At 39.4% G+C, this 23,598-nt stretch overlaps 1 protein-coding gene across 1 annotated transcript in view; it reads right to left on the bottom strand.

Moving 5' to 3' along the window:
- Nucleotides 1-23,598, bottom strand: part of PALLD (palladin, cytoskeletal associated protein) — a 132,425-nt gene that overhangs the window by 8,774 nt on the left and 100,053 nt on the right. Inside the window, exons 10-15 of the mRNA XM_021393936.1 lie at nucleotides 14,595-14,730; nucleotides 11,457-11,558; nucleotides 10,846-10,896; nucleotides 9,153-9,374; nucleotides 4,096-4,245; nucleotides 669-763 (exon numbers count right to left, since the gene is read on the bottom strand). Coding sequence (XP_021249611.1) covers nucleotides 669-763; nucleotides 4,096-4,245; nucleotides 9,153-9,374; nucleotides 10,846-10,896; nucleotides 11,457-11,558; nucleotides 14,595-14,730 — 756 coding nt within the window. The remainder of the gene's footprint in view (nucleotides 1-668; nucleotides 764-4,095; nucleotides 4,246-9,152; nucleotides 9,375-10,845; nucleotides 10,897-11,456; nucleotides 11,559-14,594; nucleotides 14,731-23,598) is intronic.

Here is a 23,598-nt window from a genome sequence, read left to right as displayed (position 1 = left end):
CTGAAGAAGAGCCCACATACTCCCTTGAAAGCGGCTCTGTGTAACCAAAAGGAATTTTTGTATTGTCTGGAAATGTCTGAGCTGTTCTAAATACCCTCATAAATGCTTCGGGTAATGAAAGAAAACATATTGAGGAGAAAATTCCCTTATATGGTCCAAAAACGTAAACCAAAGCTCTGTATGTGAATAATTGTAAACTCACTAAAGATAAGTGTAATGCTTTATATCTGACTCATAATTCCTGCTAAGAACCTGAAATGAAATCGCTGAAATACCAATAAACTCTGTGGCTTACAGTTATTTCTGCTGTTTCTGTCAATGAATGCTTACTAACGCTGCACACTGTGCAGGCTCCCACTGCACTGAGATGCTGAACACCCACAGAAGCAACAATGGCTTTCCTCACAGCTCACCGTCTAAGCTGTGAGACAGTGAACACCACAAAGAAAGGAGAGAGACAAGCAAAGCTAAGATACTTCAAAGCTATGTCATTTCTGATGTTGCCCACTAGTTTCCTAGTGTGTAAAGTCTGCAGAGGTTTTAGCAGTGGGGAGGCTTCTATCTGTACGCCGCACTTCTAATTTGCCTTCTTACTTCAGATTCTTCATCGCAGCAATTTTGCAAAACAGATACTACTAAAAGAGAAAAAAAATAAAAGCACCAAGTACCTTCTGATATGAGGCTGGCCAGGAGGTGTCCGAGGGCTGCGGCCTCTTTGATTTACAGCCTGAACCATCAGCCTTCCTGTGCAGCTTATTCTGCCCTGTAATAATGATGTAGATGAAAACAAAGTACTGAACTCATGTAATATTAATACACGTTCAACTTGATCTCTTCTTTGTTGGCCACCTGTTACAGAGCCTGTAATGCAATCTCTTCTTTCACAAAGTCCTTTAAAATCATTTGTCAAGATACCGTCAGATATTAAATCTGTTTTATCAGCTTGCAACTAGCAGTGAACAGACTGAAATAACTGTGACTGTAACAAAGTCCCGGTTAAAATGTTCCACCATCTACTTTCTATCTCAGTTTTTACATTAAAAAAACCCACCACCACCACCACCGCACCACAAAACAACACCAAGAAGTAGCAGCACCACTGGCTGTAAGCCCTGCAGGATGCTGACTGAGCCTTCAAAAGGTGACGGCCTTGTTTGTCACGGCTGTGCTGTCAGACATGATCCTTGCATCCCTCTTCTATTCTCATGACCCATTCAGTCCACAAGAAAAATGTGCTGTAAAATAAACCACTGCACGTGACCTGCAGCTATTTCTTAAGCAAAAGCTTTTTTGTGTTACGAGACCATTAAAAACACCTGGAACAAGTACATTTCTATTTTAAGCGCTGCTGTATATTCATTTTATTCTGTCAGGTGAAGAATTAACACTATTTGGAATAATTTCTGTGCATCTCAACCACAAAGGGAAACACAAAGTCCTGTAGGGAATTTGGATAGGAAAGAACCAGCCGGAAGCCTAAGATTTGGAAACATTATGGGATGAACAGGAAGGAAACGACAGATATGGGAAACGGTTCATGGGAAGATGGCCTAGAAAGTACAGGAACTTGAGAGGGGACTTCTGGGTGCATGGCAATGAAGTGGAGAGCATTAGATAAAAGACGGTGAAAATAAGGACCCGGCTTGAGGCCACGCTTAGAGCTCATGGCAAGAGATCAGATAAGGGTTGTAACTTGTAAGTAACAACCTGAACCAGGCAAGATTTTATATTTTTCTAGATCTGGGCTCAGTTTTCTCTGGCTCAAGTTAGATGGCAAGTTTTACTGCAAACCCCAGCGGCGTTAGAACTTAATTCCAGTTCGCTGCGCTTCACGTTGTAGGCGGTGGTGCAGCATTAACTACCACAGATAATTTCTAAGGTGCGTCAGCAAGTCATCTCACATACATAAATTATGTAGTATTAATCCAGATAGCAAGACAGTGTAAACCAGTGGTTTTAACTAATGGAATCCTTTTCTTTAATAAAATAAACTGATTTCTAACAGCTAAGAACATGCCTTTTTGCTCTGTAGTTTGATAGCCCTAATAGCAATGACCAAAACACAGCACCATCTAGCAAGTATCTGCCAGTCCATCAGAAACCTGATGTCAATTCCCTTATGTTTACATATTCTGCTTTTCTTAAGGAAAGGTGCCAGATTTGCCTAACTTTGTGATAGCTTTGAGATGTGGACAACTTTCCATTAGGATTTAGGAAGCTATGCCAAAACTATTTCCACTTGGGATGACTTAAAAGAATTGGAATCCAGATATTTTAGGGCTAGAGGCTTGTACATTAACTCACAGCCCTTCTTTGCCTCCATTGTGCTGTTAAATGCATAGTAAAAGCAAGCTAACAGGAGAAGAGCATCTTTGGGAAGCATGCCATGAAGAAAGAATACAATGGGCTTGATGAAACAGACAGGTTTTGTTTAGGGGATCTAGAAAAGGACGTTTCTGTTCATTTGTTTTATTCCCGAAGAGGAATGAAAAGCACAAACTGCTTTTTCAGTCCCCAAAACTAAGATCATTACAAAACTGTCTCAGTTTAGCACATTTACATTAGTACATTGGCAAACTTGCATCAGCAGTGACAAGAGCTAATAACCTAAGCTAGTTCACTGGTATGTCATCAGATGAGCTTTACGCAGAACAACTTGTTAAAAACTAAGGCCTAAACGTGTATGTGAGTTACTCAGGGACAGGTGTCAGTGCCCAAACGGAAGGGCAGCTTATTTACCAGGTTCTCTAAGATTTTGGATCCCACAGTAAAACTAAATAGGGAAACCCTGCACATGCACAAACAGAAGTTTTATAGGAATATGAATAGGATTTGCATCCTACCTTGAGCAAAGTTTTTGTTTTTTTTTAATTATTTTTAAACTTGTGTTGAATTTGCACAATTTAAATGGCACCGAGCATTATAACAAAATGCTCCTCTTTTATACGTAACAGCCCCCAGCTTGAAGAATTCCCCTGGCCATATGCTATTTCTTTATTTCTGTTATTAGTATATGTAGAAACAACGTTCAGTCTCTCTAGATCTAAGCACTGCGGTTTGTAGAATCAGGGGTCTAAACACTGCTCAGTCTTGTCTCCGTATAGTCCCACACGCTCAGAAACACACTGCGGTAAGGGCAGGACTGACAGTAAAAAGAGCAAGGCAGAAGTGTCGTGTAACCTAGCAACATCATAACAGAGCACAATACGCCTCTTAGGTTAAACTCTGTCTCAGTGATAGAGGTTATTTCACGGTGTAATTCTACTTGCAGTCCTGGTCTTGGCAAGCTATTTGGTGCTACAGAAGAAAGTAATTCATTATATCCCTAAGTTATGTTACTGCCTCGGTTTCTCACATGCAAATAATTTTCCTTGATTTGATTTGCTCTGGGAAAAAGTGGATTGAGAAAGTTAGTTCAATAGGATGCTCGAACTGTAGCTTTAGTTAACCTCCAGTGCACTGAGTTCTGTTGTATAACTCAGCTCCTGTATTGGGTCTGTGAAGAACAAAGAACATTACAGATCCAGCAACACTGTGCACTTTAGGACACAGCATTTTAGACTCTGGTACCAACACAAGAGACTGTGCACTGCTCCCCAGTAAGCACTGGAATTGTTTCTTACAGAGCTGCAATCGCTGCCTGAGGTAACCGTGCTGAGGTGCAATGTACTCCCATTCACTTCAAAGAGCTGGCCTCAGTCAGTAAACGGTGTCAGGAGAAGAAAAATGAAATCTTAGCAGCCAGACTAAGTTACTTCTGGTAAACTTGATTTTTTTTCCCCTTGTACAATACATATGGTGTCCATACTTGGTTAGGATAGCGAGATGCTATCAGCTGAAACAAATAGTGGAACGGCGATCAAAAAACAACACCCGTTCCCTCTGAAACCTCAAACTCTAGGAAAAAAAATGCTGTTGAGCTGCTAATCTCTGGGAGATAGAAAGGTCCCACCCTACTGATGCAAGATGAAAACAACAGAAATCTAGCTTACATACTTGGTGGTGACTTCATCATTTAATTAAATCACGCATACGTAAGGTTCTGAAGATTCATGTTCAGATGCAAGTTTGCTCTGGAGCCAAACCTTCATTTACCTGTGGGTTAGCAGCCATAATAGTGTAATTCCCATCATCATCCAGGGTGGAGGCCGCAGTATGCAGTGAGCAAGTTCCATCAGGTTCTCTTTGAATTCGGTAGTGATCACTTCTCTTAGAAATTTGCTTCCCATCTTTAAACCAATAAATCTGTGGGGAAAAACAAAGCACAGCTGGTAAGAGGTAGGCGCTCACTGTCATCGTTTCTCAATTTACAGTGCTAACAAATCTTAGCTGCTGAAAACTTCTCTGGTCGGCAATAAAGGAACTGGTCTGAACAGCCTGCAGAGGTGCAGAACCACGCTCCAGAACCACTTTCAGTAAAATCCTAGTTCCAGGATGAGCAGTGGCTCAGGAAGAAAGGCCGGAGCGTGAGCATCCATTTCACGAGTTTAGATGTGCATAAGGGCTGTGCTGATCCCAGACAGAGAAGCAGCTGAAGAGCTGAAAATAAATGTCATTACAAAGGAAAGTATGTTCCAGATCAGATAAGATTAATAACTTTGCTTTTTTGTTTTACTTAAATCTAATGAAGTTGAAGGAAGAACTTCAGAAAGCTATTGCTTTCCTTTCAGAAAATAAAAACTTAAACCAAGGTAATTATCAGAACAATCAGTTCAATGACCAGTAATGATCTCACTGCTGAAACACAGTGCTGCCCCATCCTTCGCACCCACACAAGGCAGTCAGGCAGCGAGCTGCTCCATGCTGAGGGCCAAGCAGCAGGACCCAGCTCCACAGCATCACCCCGGCGTGACAGACATCCACGGGAAAAGGCAGCTTTACAAAGCAACAGGAAATACTGCTAAGTCAGTCGGTACATTGACAGCCCTTAACTGTGTGCCAGCAACAGCAGAGTTCCAAGTTGTACAGCAAAGTTAAATTACCTCTCAAACAGAGGACTTTTCCATTGCTTTTGATACATAATTTTATTCTTTGGCTGACCCAAGATCTGCTTTTGATGAGCCAAAATATGATGTATGTAGAATAATATCTTAACAATAAGCCATAAATTACGCACACACACAAAAAACCCCACATATGTGATTTTAATGCCTTAGACTTAAGGCAATAATGATAATAAAAGACTCAATTTTGACTTTGCGGGGTTTTTTTTGCACCATATTTTAAAAATAAGATAAAACTCCAAACTGAATTCTGCTGGTAAAAACAAATACAAGAGATGCATGAAAGCATGAAAACTCACAGGAGAGCATGCAGGAATGTCACAAGGTGCCGTCAGCTCCCTAGACCAGCACCTGAGCGGGACAGCACTTACTGTCATTCCTGAAGCGTGCTCTCCCTAAAGCCAGCGCTGTTCCGTGCTTCTCAAGCCACTTGTGTGGACACCCACTCACCGCTCGGTGTTGGGTGTGCTTTTGAAACCCTCCCGTCTACACAAGCAGGCCTCACTTCTCTTTAAAGCAGAGTTAGTTGGTATCAAGTTCCCCCATAAAACTGACCTCGCACAGCACAAAGCACGGAGACGTGAGAGGGAAGGAGAGGGGCTGAGGGTTATAGCTCCTGCAGGAGGCAGCTTTGTAGGGTACCTGCAGGCCCACGCTCCCTGCAAACCGTGCTGCACTCACCACGGCCTCTGCAGGCATCCCTGGGGGCAGCAGGCACAAGCACGGGGGCTGCCACTTGCCAGCATTTCAAAGCTCTAATACGTTCACTTAGGGATAAAATTAAGGATATGCATTTCAATTTCACTAAAACACAGTGGAGAATGTTTGGGAGAGAATGAATGGAAATTCCCCTTAAAAATTAATTACCGTGTATGTTTTTTATATTAACAAGCATTATATGTAACTAGAAATGATTTCATTTCCTCAATAGCTGGTTATACTTGTTTTCCATTTTGTCTGTCAGCAGGCTTGCAAAGGCTCCATGGTGCTAACAAAAGATTTGGTAATGTCTTCTCATCTGCTGACAGAGCACTTACTGGAGATGCAAAAGATATTCGATCACTTATATACAAATCATAAAGGATGTTGGTAACAGCGGAGCTGCAAAAAATGAGTTCTAACTTGCATGCTTTGTATGTGTCGTAACACTGCCTGGAAATCTACTGCATTAAGTAGTAATTATTCAATAACAATGCACTTATCAGAAATATCAGGAGTCGTGCCAGGAATTATTACATGGAAATACATGCAAATATTAACTGAACCGGGTATCCAAACATCACGCGTATGTTGTCCCATACTCACTTCCACTAGATTTAAAAGCATTGACATAAACTGTTTTTACTTAGGGGTAGTAGATGCTTAATATCATCTTTATCTGGCATGGAGTTTATAGGTAAAACACTACCACTGTTGGAGACAATGGCCCTTGTAGTAAAGCATTTTCTTTCTAGGATACCCTTCAATAAACGTGCCATTAAACTACGTAAGCACTGAGCACTGCATCTGGATTGCTTTTACTTGTATCAGATTTTCAGATACTGATGTGTAATGAGTGGAAATACAATGGAATACACAGCACAGAAGAGTTTTTGACCTCAAGCAACACAGTCATTTTTAATCACTATGAATTATATTCAGCCCTGCGTAGAGAGAGCAGTACAAGATTTATGCGACATTCAAGTCTCAGTTAACCTTTTGCATGGCATGTTCCTAATTCTGAAGAGAACTACCCCTTAAAAACAAGTACTCCACAGTCCCTCCTAATAGTTTTACATTATGCGGAAGGTTATAACAAAAGGAACCTTCAGATTTAAAAAGTCATATTGATGAAGACACAATTTGCACATCAGTATTCAATTTATATGGCATGTTCAGGGGAAAAAATAATCAAGCCAATAACCCTGCCTTAGAAAAATCCCTCGTAATGAATGCCAGATTTTAGAAACACTACAGTCCTTCCCAAAGCTGTTCCTTGGCAGAGCTGACAGAATACTTAGAAGGGAGGAGCTTTAAGTTAGTAAATTATTTCCAGCTTTTCATTTGCCAAAGTAAAGAATTTGTTCAGGGGCAACACTTCCAGCTACAACAAACTACAGCAGGACAGCCCTCAACCACTGAGTATTTCAAAATTGTTATCTTGGCACACTCAATCAGGTGAAGAGAAGACACAGGCTTTGACATTTGCCAAGTTAAGCTAGCAAGTAGCTATCTAACACACCTGAAGTTGGTTTCATCCCAAGCAACTTAACAAATTGCACAAAGCATCTGCAAGTGAATGGAATAAAGGGTCATAGTCCCAGGTGCGAGAGCAAATCTTAAAACTTCTTAACGTGCATACTTTGACACTTGTCAAAGAAAAGAATGCCATATCTGAACCAGACCGTGTTCATATCAAATACTCCTTCACAGTGCAGCATTTTAAGGGACATATAAACAATGTGGTTTCCCATCTGTGCAGTCCCTAATGCCAAAACAAGGAGAGCGAGGGAAGGAGGAAGAGGCATCCTCTTTCATCTGTCTTAAATCAGATTAAGCTAACTGTGAGACTACACCGTAATTGAAAACTGTGAAAAGAAGGGAATGGCAACAGTTGACTAAGGCTGACTCATAGGAGGTCATTCAGCAACTTAGTCATAAGCTCCAGGCAGGAAGAGCACACCTCACCTCTAACAGCAATGAAACTATTTGTCTTCCAGCCTTATTCAGCACCTCAGACCCCTCTGTATGGTCATGTCAAAAATAATGCTGGACATCAAAGGGCTGGCTTCAGTCAGACTCCTCAGTGTCTGCACTACTCCAGTTTGAAGCAGGAGTGCTTTTTTGATATGAGTACGCTAATCACCCCTACTACAGTGCAGTGGTTCGTGCCGTGAAGTGGTCTTGGAGCACAGAGTTGGATCTCTTTCAGATGAAACTAAGCCAGAAAATGAGCTCCAAGAACACATCTAATATGCTGCATCTGCTTCAGTCCATAGGATGAGATTAGAGCGAGTCTGAAGTAAAACCTCCTGAAATGCATGCAGAGATGGATATCTTGTTCTACAGATTTGCTTCTCGTGGTCTGTACTGCTTGCTAGTGCAGATGTTGCTGTAGCTGTTGTTCTTTTTCCGCTACCTGACAAAGTTGATTTCTCCTATTTACAGCCTGTGCAGTATCATACACTTACAGCATTGGACATGCAAAATGAGTTCAAAATTCTCAATACCTGTACAGCTTATTCTAGGGAAGGTCTTCACATTCTCTTCACGTACCTCTTAGATATCCAAGAGGTAAAAAGAGCCCCTAGCCACAAGAGGTCACTGTAAGAATTGCAAGGACCTCAAAGGGAACACACTGGCATTGGCAAGGCAGTCTGAGATACTGCTGCTGTTTGCCTAATCTGTAACAAGTCAGTTAATTACCAGGTAACTTATGAAATGGTTAAATGTTACCTACCAAAGAAAGGCATTATTCCAGACTACTGACATCATACAGCTGGTGCTTTCACATTTATAAAAAGGAAATGCTTCCCAAGCCCAACCCTCCTTCAGAAGCTCATCATTATGAACCTCACCATCATGCCTTATCTTGCTATTGCAATATATGGAAGCTTACAGCGTTTCAGTCTGCCTTTCTCTAACCTTCAACAAAGTCTAGTCTTGTTAAAGTGTGTAGATATAAACTGCAGTGCTGAAGAGTGAAGATACCACACTGGCTCCTGAACCAGAAGCAACATATCTTTGTATTAGCATGTTGCCGTACTTAAGCCAATTAACCCTTGTTAACCTAGTGTGATTGGTTTTGGAACCACTGTGACAGCTCACACGCGGACTTCTAGAATCACACTAGATTTTGTGGTGCAGACGTACCCTGAGGGAAACTGAAAGTGACAAAAGTGTTACTTCTAGGTTAAATAATTGTGATGAAGTCTCAGGGAAGAGAGATTAAGAACTAAAGCCCGATAGTAGATTTTTGCCTGATAAATCTAAACACATTCCATGACGACAAAAGCGATTGCCAGATTACCAGCTAGCAATCTTTCTTACCAAAAGAGAACGTCTGCTATTCCTTGCAAGACACAACCCCCAAGGTCTAGGGGGTAAACGCAGGGTACTAGTACAGAGCTCTACAGAGTGTTTCTAGAACTATTCACTCTCTTCTCTTACCTTTGGCTTTGGATTTCCCGTCACTTTGCAGGTAAATGTGACTGGCATTCCCTCAAAGATTTTGTAATGCTTCAGCTTTATCTCAAAATATGGCGACACATTGTTATCAACAGGTTCATCCCCATGTTGCACCTCATCATCTGATTCCTCCACAGGAGATCTCTCCAGCCTGTATTCAATTTCACTGATCAATCTTTGCTCAAAGCTGGAAACTTTATATTCCTGTCAAACAAGAAAGGTTCATGTTAGTGTCAGGATTCAACATATTATGATGCGTTGCACTGTGATGTGTGCAAGATGTTTTTCTGATTATTGTTGTTATTCTACCGATCTCTGACAGTCCATTAAGATTTTCCACATAAAAGGAAATCGTATCTTGTTGCAGAAAAACACTACAATCCGTGCCTCCAATAACTTCCCTATGAAACAATGAAGACATCTGGTACGATGCAAAAATTGTATTTCATGTTATCTTAAGGTCTAATTTATAAGGGGAAGGAAAGTCATTGGTCGCTTTCAATTTCTTTTTAAAAAAAGGTTATAAAAGTATTCTGAATCAGTTCATAAAGACAAAAAGAAACACAGTAATATTTCCTTCAGGGTACAGGCAGATTTAGGGTGGGTTTTGTTTCCAGATGGCCAGAAGACCATATGGTTCACATCTGCTATTTGCAGAACCGTACTGGAGACTGCACCAGAAGGCTGAAATGATTTTGTTTGCAGTTGCCTGTAAAAAGGAGAAAATGGCACCACTGTCCATGATAGCTGCTTCCCTTCACTCCTCTTACCATGGTTCCTCCTTGGCTGGCCAGAAGTATCACTTCTTCCATAGAAAGAAAGTTTCTCAGAGTACTCAAGATTTACAAAGAAGAGCGGAAAGTTTCACCTACTGTAAAACAATACTGCTTGTCTAAATTTCCCAGATACTGGGAAATGTTACTGTGACACACACAGTTATTTACTTTCTTGAACTGTTCACTCAGTAAAACAGTCCAGTTTTGAATCTTAATGATATCAAAGATAATGCCAGAATGCAAGTAAGCTCAAGGCAGAAAAGAACCTATTTACTAGCCAATGATCCTCCCAGGCTGCAGAAATTAAGCTCTCTTTTAGACCACCTTTGACTGTTGTCTCTGATCTTTACTTTTTAAGACAGAAAATGCATCTCACATGAAGTTTCCTTTCACATACCCATTCTCTGTCATTGACTCTGGTCTGGGAATGACACATGGCCTTTCTGCTGGCTGGTTACAGAGCTAATCATAGCTCACAGTAAATAGAAGAAGAGAGAAATACCTTTGTAAACTGCATACTTTTTTTTTTTTTTTTTTTTAAAGGTAGAATTCCAGGGAACAAAGGAATAAAAGCAGATCATGAAGTATACATAAAGAGCAGTTGATTTAGATGCAAGGCTGTTAGTATATGTTAACATTAGAACAGAGAGGTACTGGAGCATGCCACTGCTGCAGTTAAGCTGGCCACAATCAACTAGGCTTAGAGATCATCTTTAACATCATAAAAGGAAGGCATTCCCAATCTCCCCAGTTATTAGTGTTGGCGATCTCTTGTTGTTAACCAAGAACAGTAAAAGGGAAAGTGCACAGACAACAGGAAAATAAAAAAAGAATATAATAATTTTTTAAAAATCAGTGGAACAAGAATAACAAAGAAAGAAAAAGGTGAAAATGTTAACCTTTTGAATATCCATAGGACTCACTACAGAAGCATCAGTAGAACAAGCTTCCTGCAAGAATAGAAAAAAAAGATCAAGAAGCAGAAAGAAGAGAGAGAGGTATTCATGGAAATGTGAGTATTTATGAGGAGAAGGTACTTTATGTGGTAACATAAGCAAACAAATGCTACACATTTCCGAATTGCAACTCTGGCATCTGAACAATGGGGAGTGTGAACCTGGCCTTCCAAGCAGGCTTTCCGTTGCGTTTTTGATCAGCATCCAAAAAGCGCAGATTACACACATAAAGACAAGATGGTTTCAAGATAGTAGGTGTATTTTTGCCTTGACAGACTTAAAGGGCAGGACAGAATAGGATAAATGGGAGAGTTTAAAGCTGACAGAAGACATTTGAGAACTCTCAACCTTATTCAGTATGGAAAAACTGAGCAACAGGCATGTGGTTCTCCAGTTTACTTCACTGATATATAACATATGACTTCTGTAATCAAATCCGTCCTATCTTGTGTATACTTTCTGTCTTATGTAGGACTTTAAAAAAAAGTGAATTGCTGCCTATAAAAAAAAAAGTAATTTTTTATATTCCTATGTATTGTAGAGTTACACAGCACCTGTATTGCAGGCTCCTCTTCTGGTTCCTGTATATTGAAGACAGTTGCAGCACTGTCTGCTCCCAGCAATCGACGAGCCATTTTTTCTTCATATGTTAATCTCTGGACAACAACAAAACAAAATAAAACAAAGAGAGCAATGGGACTAAGGGGAAAAGAAGAAACAAAGGTTCTTATTTATCACTAAGAAGTACAAGGCAGTTAGTAAACAATGCTTTAAGTAATGTAAAAGAGAGCAGCAATATGGTTTTAACAGCAGTTTTCTACCACAGATTGCAATGCATTTTTTTTGCATTACAAGAGGCTTTTCTGGCTTAAGCAACCCCTGTCCTGACTCTGCCATTTGTTTCCATCCTCCTGCCAGAAACTTGGGCAGGAATGAGCAATAGGAACCACTTAAATCAGCATGGCCATCAAAAAAGTGCATGTCAAATCATCCCAAACCTTACTCCTAGCTGTTCTGCTTTGTTTTTGCATTAGAAGCATGCAGCAGAAAACTCTGTCAAAAATTCCAAGGAGATACTCCTTACTCTATTTGATTATTTTGTCAAAAATAAAACAGCAGTTTTATAGAAAAATAATTTCTTTTAGACTTTTAATTTCTATTTTCTTAGTCTTTCACAAATTAAGAAGATAACTTATAGAAGACATAGTGGCAAATTACTCTCAGAAGGTAAACAAATTAAAGGAAAACCTTAAGTGTACAATTCAAATTTTCAATGACTATTTTTCCTTCTATATTCAATAACACACTTCACGCACTCAAGATACATCCTTACAAGCACTGCAAAAATATGCCAGTGAATGAAAGACAAACAACTATGTGGTTAAATGCTCCATTATCAAGAAAATATGAAAGAATGGAAATTGTAAAACATTAGATCCAGTTAATGCTTTCATTTTTCCAAAAAGCTTATTGAAGTTCTTTTTCTTTTAAAAAAATGTGCCATTGCTAAAGCAGAGACTCATGAAAACTAGGTACTAATCTTGGCTATCTTACAGACATCTACACAATTCATGAACTTTTCTTCACTCTAATTTCTTCTGTGACCACTCCAAATGCTCACAGCCATGATGACACAAACAGAATCACCCAAGACAGGAATCCGCAAGGCAAGAGCCTCAAGGCAAACAGAGTATACTGGTTTAAGCTCCAACGTAATCTCATCATATCTTTCCCCCCCACTACTCCTTGGGCCATGTGGGCTTTCTCAGGACATTCAATACATTTGTCCAGGCCAAGCATCTTTCTCAATTTCCAAAACAGTCCCGATAGTTATGCCCAGACCATCTCCTTTGAAAAAAACATTAACCTATACACTATGAGTGACTCTGCTTAACTACTAAAGAAAACTATCAAACCCCCTGCAGTAAATGGGTAAAGGTAAGTATATCAGCACTAATTATTCCCATCACACCATTGACCTTACTGAGAACCACAATCTGGATGCTGTGGAATTGACAGTTGGACTCAAAAGGCTATCTCGAACTTAAATACTGTAGTCCACATGTCAGACACTGTAGCAAACCTTTAAGTATGGTCGTAAGAAACCTAAAGCATACTACCTTTCAATGAAGCAAAGATATCCAAATCGTTCCTATGCCTATGCCTTTGAAAACATTTCACGGGCAAAACAGGGATGATAGTCTACATTTTTTACATTACCTTCTTTTTAAAAGAGATTCCTGCTTCAAAGAAATTTAAATCAATGCCTTAGTAACTGTAATCAAGTTTTGAGAGAGTTGCTTCTTATCAGTTCTGAGCAGGAAGAATTTAGTATTTTATCTTTTATGCATATCTTAAAATGCGCAAAAAAATGGACAACTTTACACTGTGCATTTCAATTGTTTGACTTGCTTGCTCGTTTTATCTCATTTCTTGTCTCCTCAAGCAGATCGTTAATGCCTGCTAAAGTCTATGAATTAGAACTATAGGATAGTTCTACACACACACAGCAGTGTGCCCAGGTGGCCAAGAAAGCCAATGGCATCCTGGCTTGTATCAGAAATAGTGTTGCCAGTAGGAGTAGGGAAGTCATTGTCCCTCTGTACTCAGCACTGGTGACGCCCCACCTTGAGTACTGTATCCAGTTTTGGGCCCCTCACTGCAAGAAAGACATTGAGGCCCTGGAGCGTGTTCAGAGGAGGGCAACGAAGCTGGTGAGGGGTCTGGAGCACAGGCCTTATGAGGAGCGGCTGAGGGAGCTGGGATTGTTCAGTCTGGAGAAGAGAAGGCTCAGGGGAGACCTTATCACTCTCTATAACTACCTGAATGGAGGTTGTAGTGAGCTGGGGGTCGGCCTCTTCTCTCTTGTAACTAGTGACAGGACGAGGGGGAATGGCCTCAAGTTGCGCCAGGGGAGATGTAGGCTGGACATTAGGAAATTCTGCTTCTCTGAAAGAGTGGTCAGGCGCTGGAATGGGCTGCCCAGGGAGGTGGTTGAGTCACCGTCCCTGGAGGCGTTCAAGAAACATTTATATACAGTGTTGAGAGACATGGTTTAGTGGGGTTATTGGTGGTAGGTGGATGGTTGGACTGGATGATCTTGTAGGTCTTTTCCAACCTAGCTCATTCTATGATTCTATGATAGTTTATATCTTGTTGGTCAAATATAGTCCTACAATTGCAGTATCTAAAGATGTCTCATTCCTAATAGGTTTGTTTCTCACAACGAACTACTTTGTCCCCTGCGTTGACTTACCACCCATTTTTTCCCCTCTGTTGGCCAACAGCTACGCAAAAGGTAGAGTGGAGGCTGGACTGGTCAAGTGCTATGCATATGCTGTTTGGCCAGACGCCCAGTAGTGATGAACAGTTAAAAGCAAATTGTCTCAGAGGCTGAAAAATGCCCCTGATGTACAGACTGTGAAGGCGTCATACAGTAATTCATCATCACTGAGATGTCTGTTGCTTTGTTAAGTCCAAGTAAAGATGCTCAACAACAGAGGGAATGAACGATAAGCCAAAATATACATTAATATTCCTTACAGAAATGCAGCCCTGGAAATCCAATTAAAAGGAATAAATATATAAAACGCAAAAACACTCCATGCGCATTTATTTTATATGCAGTTTATCTAAGATGCTACGCCCTTCACATCCACTCCTCTTCCCCACAATATTTTATGTTTTTATACCGGTTGCCCGTTGTTCAAAAGGTCTTCTTTGAAGCGAAGTTTTCTTTCCAGATCCTGAATCACAGCGTCTTTTGATCCTTGAATCTCTTCATCTGATGCTATTCTAGCAGTTCTGCCTGTTTTCTTAGGAAAGCCCCTGTAAAACAGTACAGGCAAATTCATGAACTTTCCTGAAATCACTGGTATTTAGGAATTACTGGATAAAAGCATGCCAGTAGTGAAGAGTATGTCATCTTGTCTTTGAAATTAGAAATCTAGCATCTTTACTTACTTTGCTGTTCCTTCTAACTCACATCGCTAATTCAATGGTTAGCTTAAGTACAAAGCTGAAATTATGCTTTACTTGAAAGTAAAGCATTGGTTAGAATAGAGCTCAGGGTACTATAGCCATGGCTGTAAACACGATATACTTTAAGAGGAAACTGATGAACAACGGCAAGAAAGCAAAGCAAGAGAAAACATGAAAGTGAAAGTGTGACCAGATAAGTACAGATGGAAGATAAACTAGGTTCCCGTTAAGTACCAGATAGAAAAAGATCAGAAAGAAGTACAAGGTAGTTAATCATTAATTTCTTATATTATTTATTAACTAATTTCTTGGTTCAGACTTTCAATACACAATGCGTAACTTCATGTTTATTCTTTGTATCTCTGAACGCACACCCGGAAGGCAATACATTATTTCTGAAAGGAACGGCCATTCACACAGTCTAGGTTACATTCGCAAGAACTAGTATCATGCCCTTAAAGCAGTTTTCAGCAGCAGGGTCTGCAACAGAAAGGCATCCATGTAGCAGTTTGCATTCACTGGGCAAAACTATTCCTCCTGCCAGTCTACAAGTCCCAGTATTACTTCAGGATATCTCACTCCCATTTTATGGAATTGCACAGGAAATACTTTTTTCCAGTCTGCGCTAGTACTAAACACTTTTCAGTAATGTTATGATAGTTCTACTGCTGGAAATACTCAACAGTGTTTTCTTCTACTGGAGATGAGCTTCAATATCACTGGGTTTTTTGCTCATTTTTCTGTTTTTTAACTTTGGTGATTAATTAAGGCTCAGCCCATTATAAGGGAATGACTTACGTGAAACACAGAATCAAATCAGCTAAATCACCAAACTCACAGACGACAGAGATGGAAAATTTAGACCAGCATGTTAGGGGTAAACTTCTTCCCAGTCCACAACAGGATAAAATAATTACCAGCACCAAGATATTAAACTAGAATCATAAGGAGATAACAAAATTTCTTGGCTATTGTTCAGTACCATGTTTCTTTACCGTTTACAGTCAGATAAAACTTATTCCTCAGAAAGTGATTTCAATGGTAACATTCACCATTCATTAAAATTGAGCAATACATATATGGTGTCAAAAGCAGAAATAAAATTAAATGTACAGATTGAGAAGACAATTACTGGAAACATTATGTCTAAATTCCTAAAACATTTCATACTCTGCTACTGAAAATAAATTTAAAATGAGAAAACGGTGAAGTTCTTGGAAAAAAGAACTTCATTTTTCACATCAGCTCGCAGAACAAGAGCAGACATGTGCCTCACACTGCAGAAAGCAGAGAACAACCCTCACCCTAGAAGTATTAAGCCATTAGCTGGAGATCTTCTCAGTCCACAAGCAGATGAATTTCTTCACGATTTCTTCTTACCAATTTCATACTCGGATGATAAAAACAGTATGAGTTTTAGCAGAAAAAAGACCTGCTTCTGCCTGTGCTTGGTAAACAGTAAAGGTTAAATTTACAATTTACCAAGGGAAGTCACAGCACTATGGGCTAAGTGCTCAGGAGTGGATTTCAAGTAACAAGTGAAAGAATTCTGAGATGTTGCCTCTGAAAACAAAACGTCCCTAAGCAAGCACATCTATTTTTAAAAGGGGAACACATACCACAAGAACAACAGGTCAGTAAGTTCAACGTCCACACTAATCACAAGAAAACAATATTATAGTCAACGTCAAAGCAGTGTAGGATAATAAAGCAATGAAAATCGTATCAAATCAAAGCTCATTCACTTCTCTCTCTGTCAGGCTGACCGGCATGGAGACAGGCAAAAAGAGTTAGCTTTGATACACTTCAGTTCATGTCTTCCGAGTAAGACCTCAGGAGATTCAGCAGTCCCCTAGCAAATGAGGCAAACACAGCCTGGCTAAAATTTCTATAACAAACTGTTTTCTGCATAACAGTCTAAGAACACATTCAGACAGTAGTAACTATTTGTTTTTCCCTATCAAATTGGAAGAACGTAAACCAATGAGGTCTTTCTAAGGTCTGTACTGTACTTAGTATTTCAACCTTCACAGCTGGAAAAAATGCACACTTCTCAAATTGGCTGATGACACTGAACTTGAAGAGGCTGCAAGTCATTTGCAAGTAACACAGCTGTTGCATAATTAGTCTAGAAGTAATCTAATGACAATAAAATTCAGGAAAAACGTTTAAAGCCTGACAACAATAGAAATATGAATTAACGTATTATTCATTTCACAGAAGAATATGTGATATTATAACCTGGACAACCATGCAATTATTTCAAAAGGAAGACAAATATAATTCTGGGACACTACAGCACAAGATGAGAAAATTCATTAATTTCTTTTATTCTTTTTTGTTGGACACCAAGTCCAGTTCTAACACAAAGCACTTCAAGAAAGATGCTTTTAAAACATCGCCCCTGTGACAAGGTTGGAAGATTTTGCTTATTAATTCAGGAAATGAAGAGAATGAAGTTAAGAAGACAGAAAACATCAGAAAATTGTGGGCATTCAATAATTCTCCGTGGCTGCTGACGACAAGTAGAGAACTTAATTTGAAGAAAGGCAGACTTAGCTTTGACAAACACAATGTACAATTCTCCTCTCTCCTTCTCTCTACTCTCCAACAATGGTAGTTAAACAATGGAACAAGTTATGCGGGGAAGCTAAGGAATTTTTTTCTAGAGAACAAGGTAAGCAAATGTTTCAGCAACAGCCTAGGGATCCCTAGTAGCAATTAACACAAGAGGCATACTCCTTAACAACCTTCTGCTCGTGTGCCAGAACATCCTGAGCTTAGCACGATGGGGCTGGAAGTGTCATCTGAGACCCAGCCAAGGCAATTTGCCTGAAAATAGGTTCTATTCTCTTTACTTACATTAACAAGTACATATTTAAGCAAGGAGCTAGTCTAAAAATATAACTATAAAAATGAATATTGGCCAAAATATCTTCAAATACCTTAGAAAACCCCTCTCTCTCAGAACCATTTTAAATCAGGACAAAAAGAAGTAGTACGTGAGGAAATACATAGGTCACTCTGAAAGTAATGCCTCCTATTTATTCCCATGAAAGCTACAACAAAGAGCAAAACAATGCCATGTGATAGAGCATATTCTCAGCTACAAAACACTATTTTTCAACATAGTCACCATCACTAGCTATGCATTTTTTTTGCCAGCAATGAGTAACACAGTCTTTACATCGTGCTCATAAAAATCCACACCAGGAGAAGTGACACACTGGGCACCGTCACCGCTGCTGAAAAGCATCACCCACTGCCTCACTGCGCTCATATCCACTGTTTGGTCTCCAGAAAAGTTCAGCAAGTGTCAATGAATGTCAATGAGTGCAATTTTTTCCATATAGAGGAATTCAATGACAAACCTTTGCTTCACACGTACCTCCATGTCAGACACCATTTTGTCAGACTGCCTCTCTGCTGCTGTCTGTCAAACGGCAACAAAATGGAACGGAACACGGGTAGGAAGGTTCAGCCTCTACTGCCCTCCCACCAACACCTGCCTCTGGTGTCGTGGACCAACATAACAAAACAGGAGGTATTACTTGGAGCAGACCCCATATAATTCTTCCTGCAGATGCTCTATTTCCACCCCCTCTTCAGAATCTCTTTTTTTATTTCTACATACATATAAATATCTATCTAAGAATATAGATATACATACACACCCACTCCACATTAGCTCTTAAGACAGGCATTCTTGAGATGAGTTTCAAAAGTTCTACAAAACAATGGCAACAAATAGAAGGCCCTTGGTGAATCTGTCCTCTCAAGCTGAATGGGGCTGTGCTTTGGAGATGGTTTAGAATGTCAAGACAGCCCAGCAGCAAACTTAATTCAGCTGCTTTTGCTAAAATTTTTCATCATTCATACATGCCTTTATCTGGATGCATGAAGTTCCTACGATCTGTGTCTTCCTTGCTTACTCTCATGCTTTCTTTTCATCTTTTCTTAAGGATAATATCAAATAAAAAGTTCTGCCAATTTGTTTGTGTATTTCTATGTTCAGTTCTTTGCCTGACACAGAGTACACTGGAAGTATTAATACAGTTGGAAAAGGCGTATTTAAAGACATTGACACAACAGTAACCACAAATCTGCAAGGAATCAGCCTTTGAGGATCAGCCTGAAACTGACACTGATTTTAAGCACCTCAGAAATGTGCATCGCTGAAGTCCCTGAGTACCTGAATAGAAGTACAGATAACAGCCCACAAGTATGAATTCCTTCGGTCAGTAAGAGCTCAAGGAAATTTCTAAAACTCAGGCAAACACACAGAGATTTTTGACAGCAAAGACTTTTGCAACCTTGGCTTGGCTCTTCTTAGATTTAAATATTTGTCCTAACATTTGTCTAGAAAGGCCAAACCATCAGTATTTTTCATATTTTAATTACACGGAGTACAGATTGGATGCGATTCTCTCTCTTTTCCTACGTACCTTTTACAGTGTAAATAAGGGCAACAGACTAGCTGTTGTTATCCTTCCAAGAACAAATTCCTGTTTGCAGCCAACATGGCTCAGTTTCACAGAAATCTAAATCAATTCTCTGGTACTGAGGTAATGAACAGTAACTTGATTTTTCCTTTTAAACTGAGGTCTTCCAAAAATACAGCTAACTCCTGTCCATTTAACACATTTTTTACTTACTGTTGGAGCAAAGTTACTATAAGCACATGGTAACAGGCCATGAACTTTGAAGTAGCAGCTGCATTTTAAAATCATTTTAGTCTGATCTTGTCATATATACTGTTGAGACTACGAGTTAGCTCTATTCAGTAATGTGACATTAAACGTACCTGAATTAAGAGAACACCTAAGGCAGAATCCTGGCTGAGGATGATTTGTACAAAATGAAACAAAAGTAACAAAGTTCAATTTCTACCACACAAGAACAAGTTATGAAATTGCTGGGGGGAAAAAAATAATCATGCCTCAGCATTGGATAGGATCAAGATTGAAATGAATAATGTATACTCCTGAGCAAGTCTGATCCTTCTTTAGGACTTGATTACACAAACTGATGAGACAACACAGAACAGCTCACCTACAGAGTGAATGACTACCACCCAAAATTTATTTTTCTAAGTCTTATCTTTAAAAATGAACTTCTACTCATTAAATGAATTACCATTTTTTCATTCTCCTATTTGGCTTCTTCTTTCCCAACTGAGCAAATGACTCCTCTGCTTCATACTGCACTGGTAACCACAGAAGCATAACTGCTGTTTGTTTTCCAAATGATGCCCACATATTTGGATAACAACTGAAAAAAAACACTGACTCTTTTAACTGGTAATCTTACCTGTCTTTCAGATTGCTACTAGCATTATACTGGAACCAATGGTCAAGAAGAAATCACAGAAGCCATGACTGCACTTGAAAATAGAGAAGGCTGGCACAACCCTTATGGTCCTGAACTCTTGAGAAGAAATAGGTAACTGCCAGAAGCATGTGAAGAAAAGCCTACCCTGGTTAGAGAAAAGGTAATATATATCAAAGATATTAACTTGTACTCCTCGTGATGAAAAGCTATGGTTAAGGTCTCCACTATTGTCAAACACTGTACCTGCTTTTACATTCACAGGCACTTTTGTGGCACCTAAATCTGCATGGAAATAAGAAAACTATAAAACTAAGTCCTCAGAAGGAAAAAATCTGCAGGACAAATAAAACTATACCACAGTGGTGCACACTGTGTTGAAATAAATGAATAGGTACAAACAGCTTCTCTCTCTTTTCAACAGAAAGGTACAGGCACTAGTTCTCTTAGTTAAGTTCACTTGTCATCTTGCAACAATCTTAAGCATCTACATCCATCATTTAGGAAAAAAACTAGATAAAAATTTCTGGAAAACTAGGTCTTCCAGATGCAATGGTTGTCAAGAGGTCAGTTAGTTTGGCTAATGCCTGTGTTTCTAAGTTAAAACATTGATCTCTCCTGAGCAATTTTAATAGATTAGATCTGGGGCACAGCCTGGATTTCAAAGTTAAAATGAAGCAAACATGCATTCATCATTTCAAAAAAGCTGATATGGATATGCATTTAACAGTTATTAGTGGCACAAACATAACGTTGTTACATTATACAAAACCAAAACCCCCAATATAAGTTGTTTCTTAGCATAATCAACAAGAAGTAATCTGAATTCACAGATAAACCACACAAGTGTTGCCCTAATAGCCACAAGTAGGATCCAAGCCATGAGGAAAGAAGGTACAACACAATAAGTCAAAGCCTTAAACAAAAATCATCTAATGGGCACAAGCAATAGCTTTAAGATACTTGGAAACTGGGAATAAAAGTTAACCCCAGTATTTGCTGGATTTTTTCCATGACAGAAACACTTGCTTTAAGATACAGTTTCCTGAGCCTCGCAGGAACTCCAGGGATGAATGAATAAGCAGCATACAGAAGAGCTACCTCAGCAACAGGAAGACATCCTGACTCTTCTCGGTTTTATTGCAGAATTCTTAACTGAGAATTAATTAAATTCTTAACTGAGAATTAATTAATCCTCCTGCATGTCACAATTTTCACATAGTCCATACTGTAAGAAACCTCAATTATTTTTACAGTTGTGACTGTAAATTACAGAAATAAAGAAATAAGAAAAGCAAATGTCAGGTCTACATAGGATATCAATACATTTTAGTCAAAAACAAAAGCTGGTATTTGTACCAACGCACTGTTGAAAGTTGTAAGATAAAAACATGGAGAGGTGGTTTTTCCTCACAAGGGTTACCATCAATGCTGATTCAGGAAACACAAAGATTACTTTGCCTCTTTGTGCTATTTGGACAGGATTCAATATACAAATTGTAGCACATAGATTCAGGAATAAACCAGCAGATTCAGAAAGGAAAAAAATATGCAGAGTTCTCTGATATTGCCATTCTTGCAATTCCCCCAGAATTCCTGTTAAGATTTAGAATTATGGAATAGCCAGAGTTGGAAGGGACCAGTGAGGATCATCGAGTCCAAATCCCGTCCTGACAAAGCACCACTCTCAATTCAACCGTATGCCTGAGACCACTGACCAAACTCTTCCTCAGTTCCAGCAGCCCAGGGCTGTGCCCACTGCCCCGGGGAGCCTGTTCCAGTGCCCAACCACACTCTGCTGTAGAATCTTTCCCTAACCCCCATCCTAGCCCTCCCCTGATGCAGCTCCCTCAGGCCCTGTCGCTGTCACCAGAGAGCAGAACTCAGCGCTGCCTCTCCGTTCCCCTCCTGAGGCTTTAGGCCGCCATGAGGCCTCCCCTCAGCCTCCCCTGCTCTGGGCTGAACAAACCGAGGCTGAATAAAACAAGTGATTTAGGTTTAAGGCTCTAGAGATCACTGAAGCAGCAATTAATTTCATGTGTGGTGATAAAAGCTCGTTTAACTAAATTTTATAAGAGACTGTAGACAATCTCGTCTTCAAAGCAATGTTTTCTCTTCCATTTGTTTCCATCTTTCCTCCAGAAGAGTATTAGAGTATTTCTTTGCTAGAAAAAAATCTAAAGTTCTGGATTTACTTCCACCAATTCTGTATCAGCCAAGGTTGTTTTTTCTTTTTCCTCCAGTTTGTGACTAAAATAATATTACTGAAAATGTCTACTTTAAGAAGTATCTACTTGAAGAAAATACATTTTTTTGGAGTTTGTTTCAGAAAGATGTATGTATAGCTGACAGTATGTGGTATTTTAATGTTTAAAAAGAAAATTGATTTCCTCAAGGTGCTTTTTTGTAGCATGATTTAAATGGGTTTTATTTTACCATTCACTAAGTTGTCAGTAAATCCTTCTCTTAAGTTTGCTTTCACTTATGCTCACATAAAACTTAACAGTGTATGTGCTCACTCAGAATTTGTCTTTTCCTATCATTAGAAAATGTATAGTTATTTAATATAGGTATAATTCATATTCTTATGTGAATGGTGAAGATCAGATTCAAGCTTACACAGATTCAAGTGTGGACAAAACACCCTCAATTCTTGGTTTCTGTCACACCAAACCTGTTTCCCACAAGCCTTTTGTAACTGAAAGCTAACCTGAGTCCAATACATTTATCCACCCAAAGAACCTCCTTTAGGTAGAAAGAATGAGCCAAGATTTTTACCAGCTGTATCCAAATAGCATAACTCCAGCCAAATTTTATCTCAGAAACAACTGATGAGTGTTCATAATTCCCTGAAGTATTTAATTAGCTGCGGAACTCTACCAGTACTTCCTGTCCTGCTGAGCAACGCAACGTTCTGGCAAGATAGGAATTTATCAAACCTGCCCCATCACAAAAAAATGGTTGTTCCTAAAGTTTGTTCAGCTAAGGTGGCTACATCATAGTCACAGTTTGAAAATGACAGTAACTATAAAGTGGTGAGAACTTACTGGAAATTCCAGATGTATTTTATGCAATTGAAATATTAACCATACAACCGCTGCAAATAAACGCTTAGAATATTTTAAAGTGAATTAATATGTACTAACTAGACAAAGCTGCTTTCGGTGTTTCAGATGTCCAGATAAAATGCAGCAAGTTCATAAGTAGCTGTTCCCCTGCTTCAGGAAAGGCTGTAAGGCTACATGCTGGGAGAACAGTGCAAAATATTTCCGTATCTATAAACCGAGAGAATATTCATATCATCTAACTGATTTAAATAATGGTACATTATCTATAGAGTCCTAAAACCAAGGAAAAATTCAGTTCTTAGCTAAAACATTAGCCCTG

The sequence above is a fragment of the Numida meleagris genome, chromosome 4 (genome assembly GCF_002078875.1).
Source record: "Numida meleagris isolate 19003 breed g44 Domestic line chromosome 4, NumMel1.0, whole genome shotgun sequence".
Taxonomy (NCBI): domain Eukaryota; kingdom Metazoa; phylum Chordata; class Aves; order Galliformes; family Numididae; genus Numida; species Numida meleagris.
Note: the sequence above shows the minus strand (reverse complement) of the source record. Positions and strands in the feature narration are given on the sequence as shown.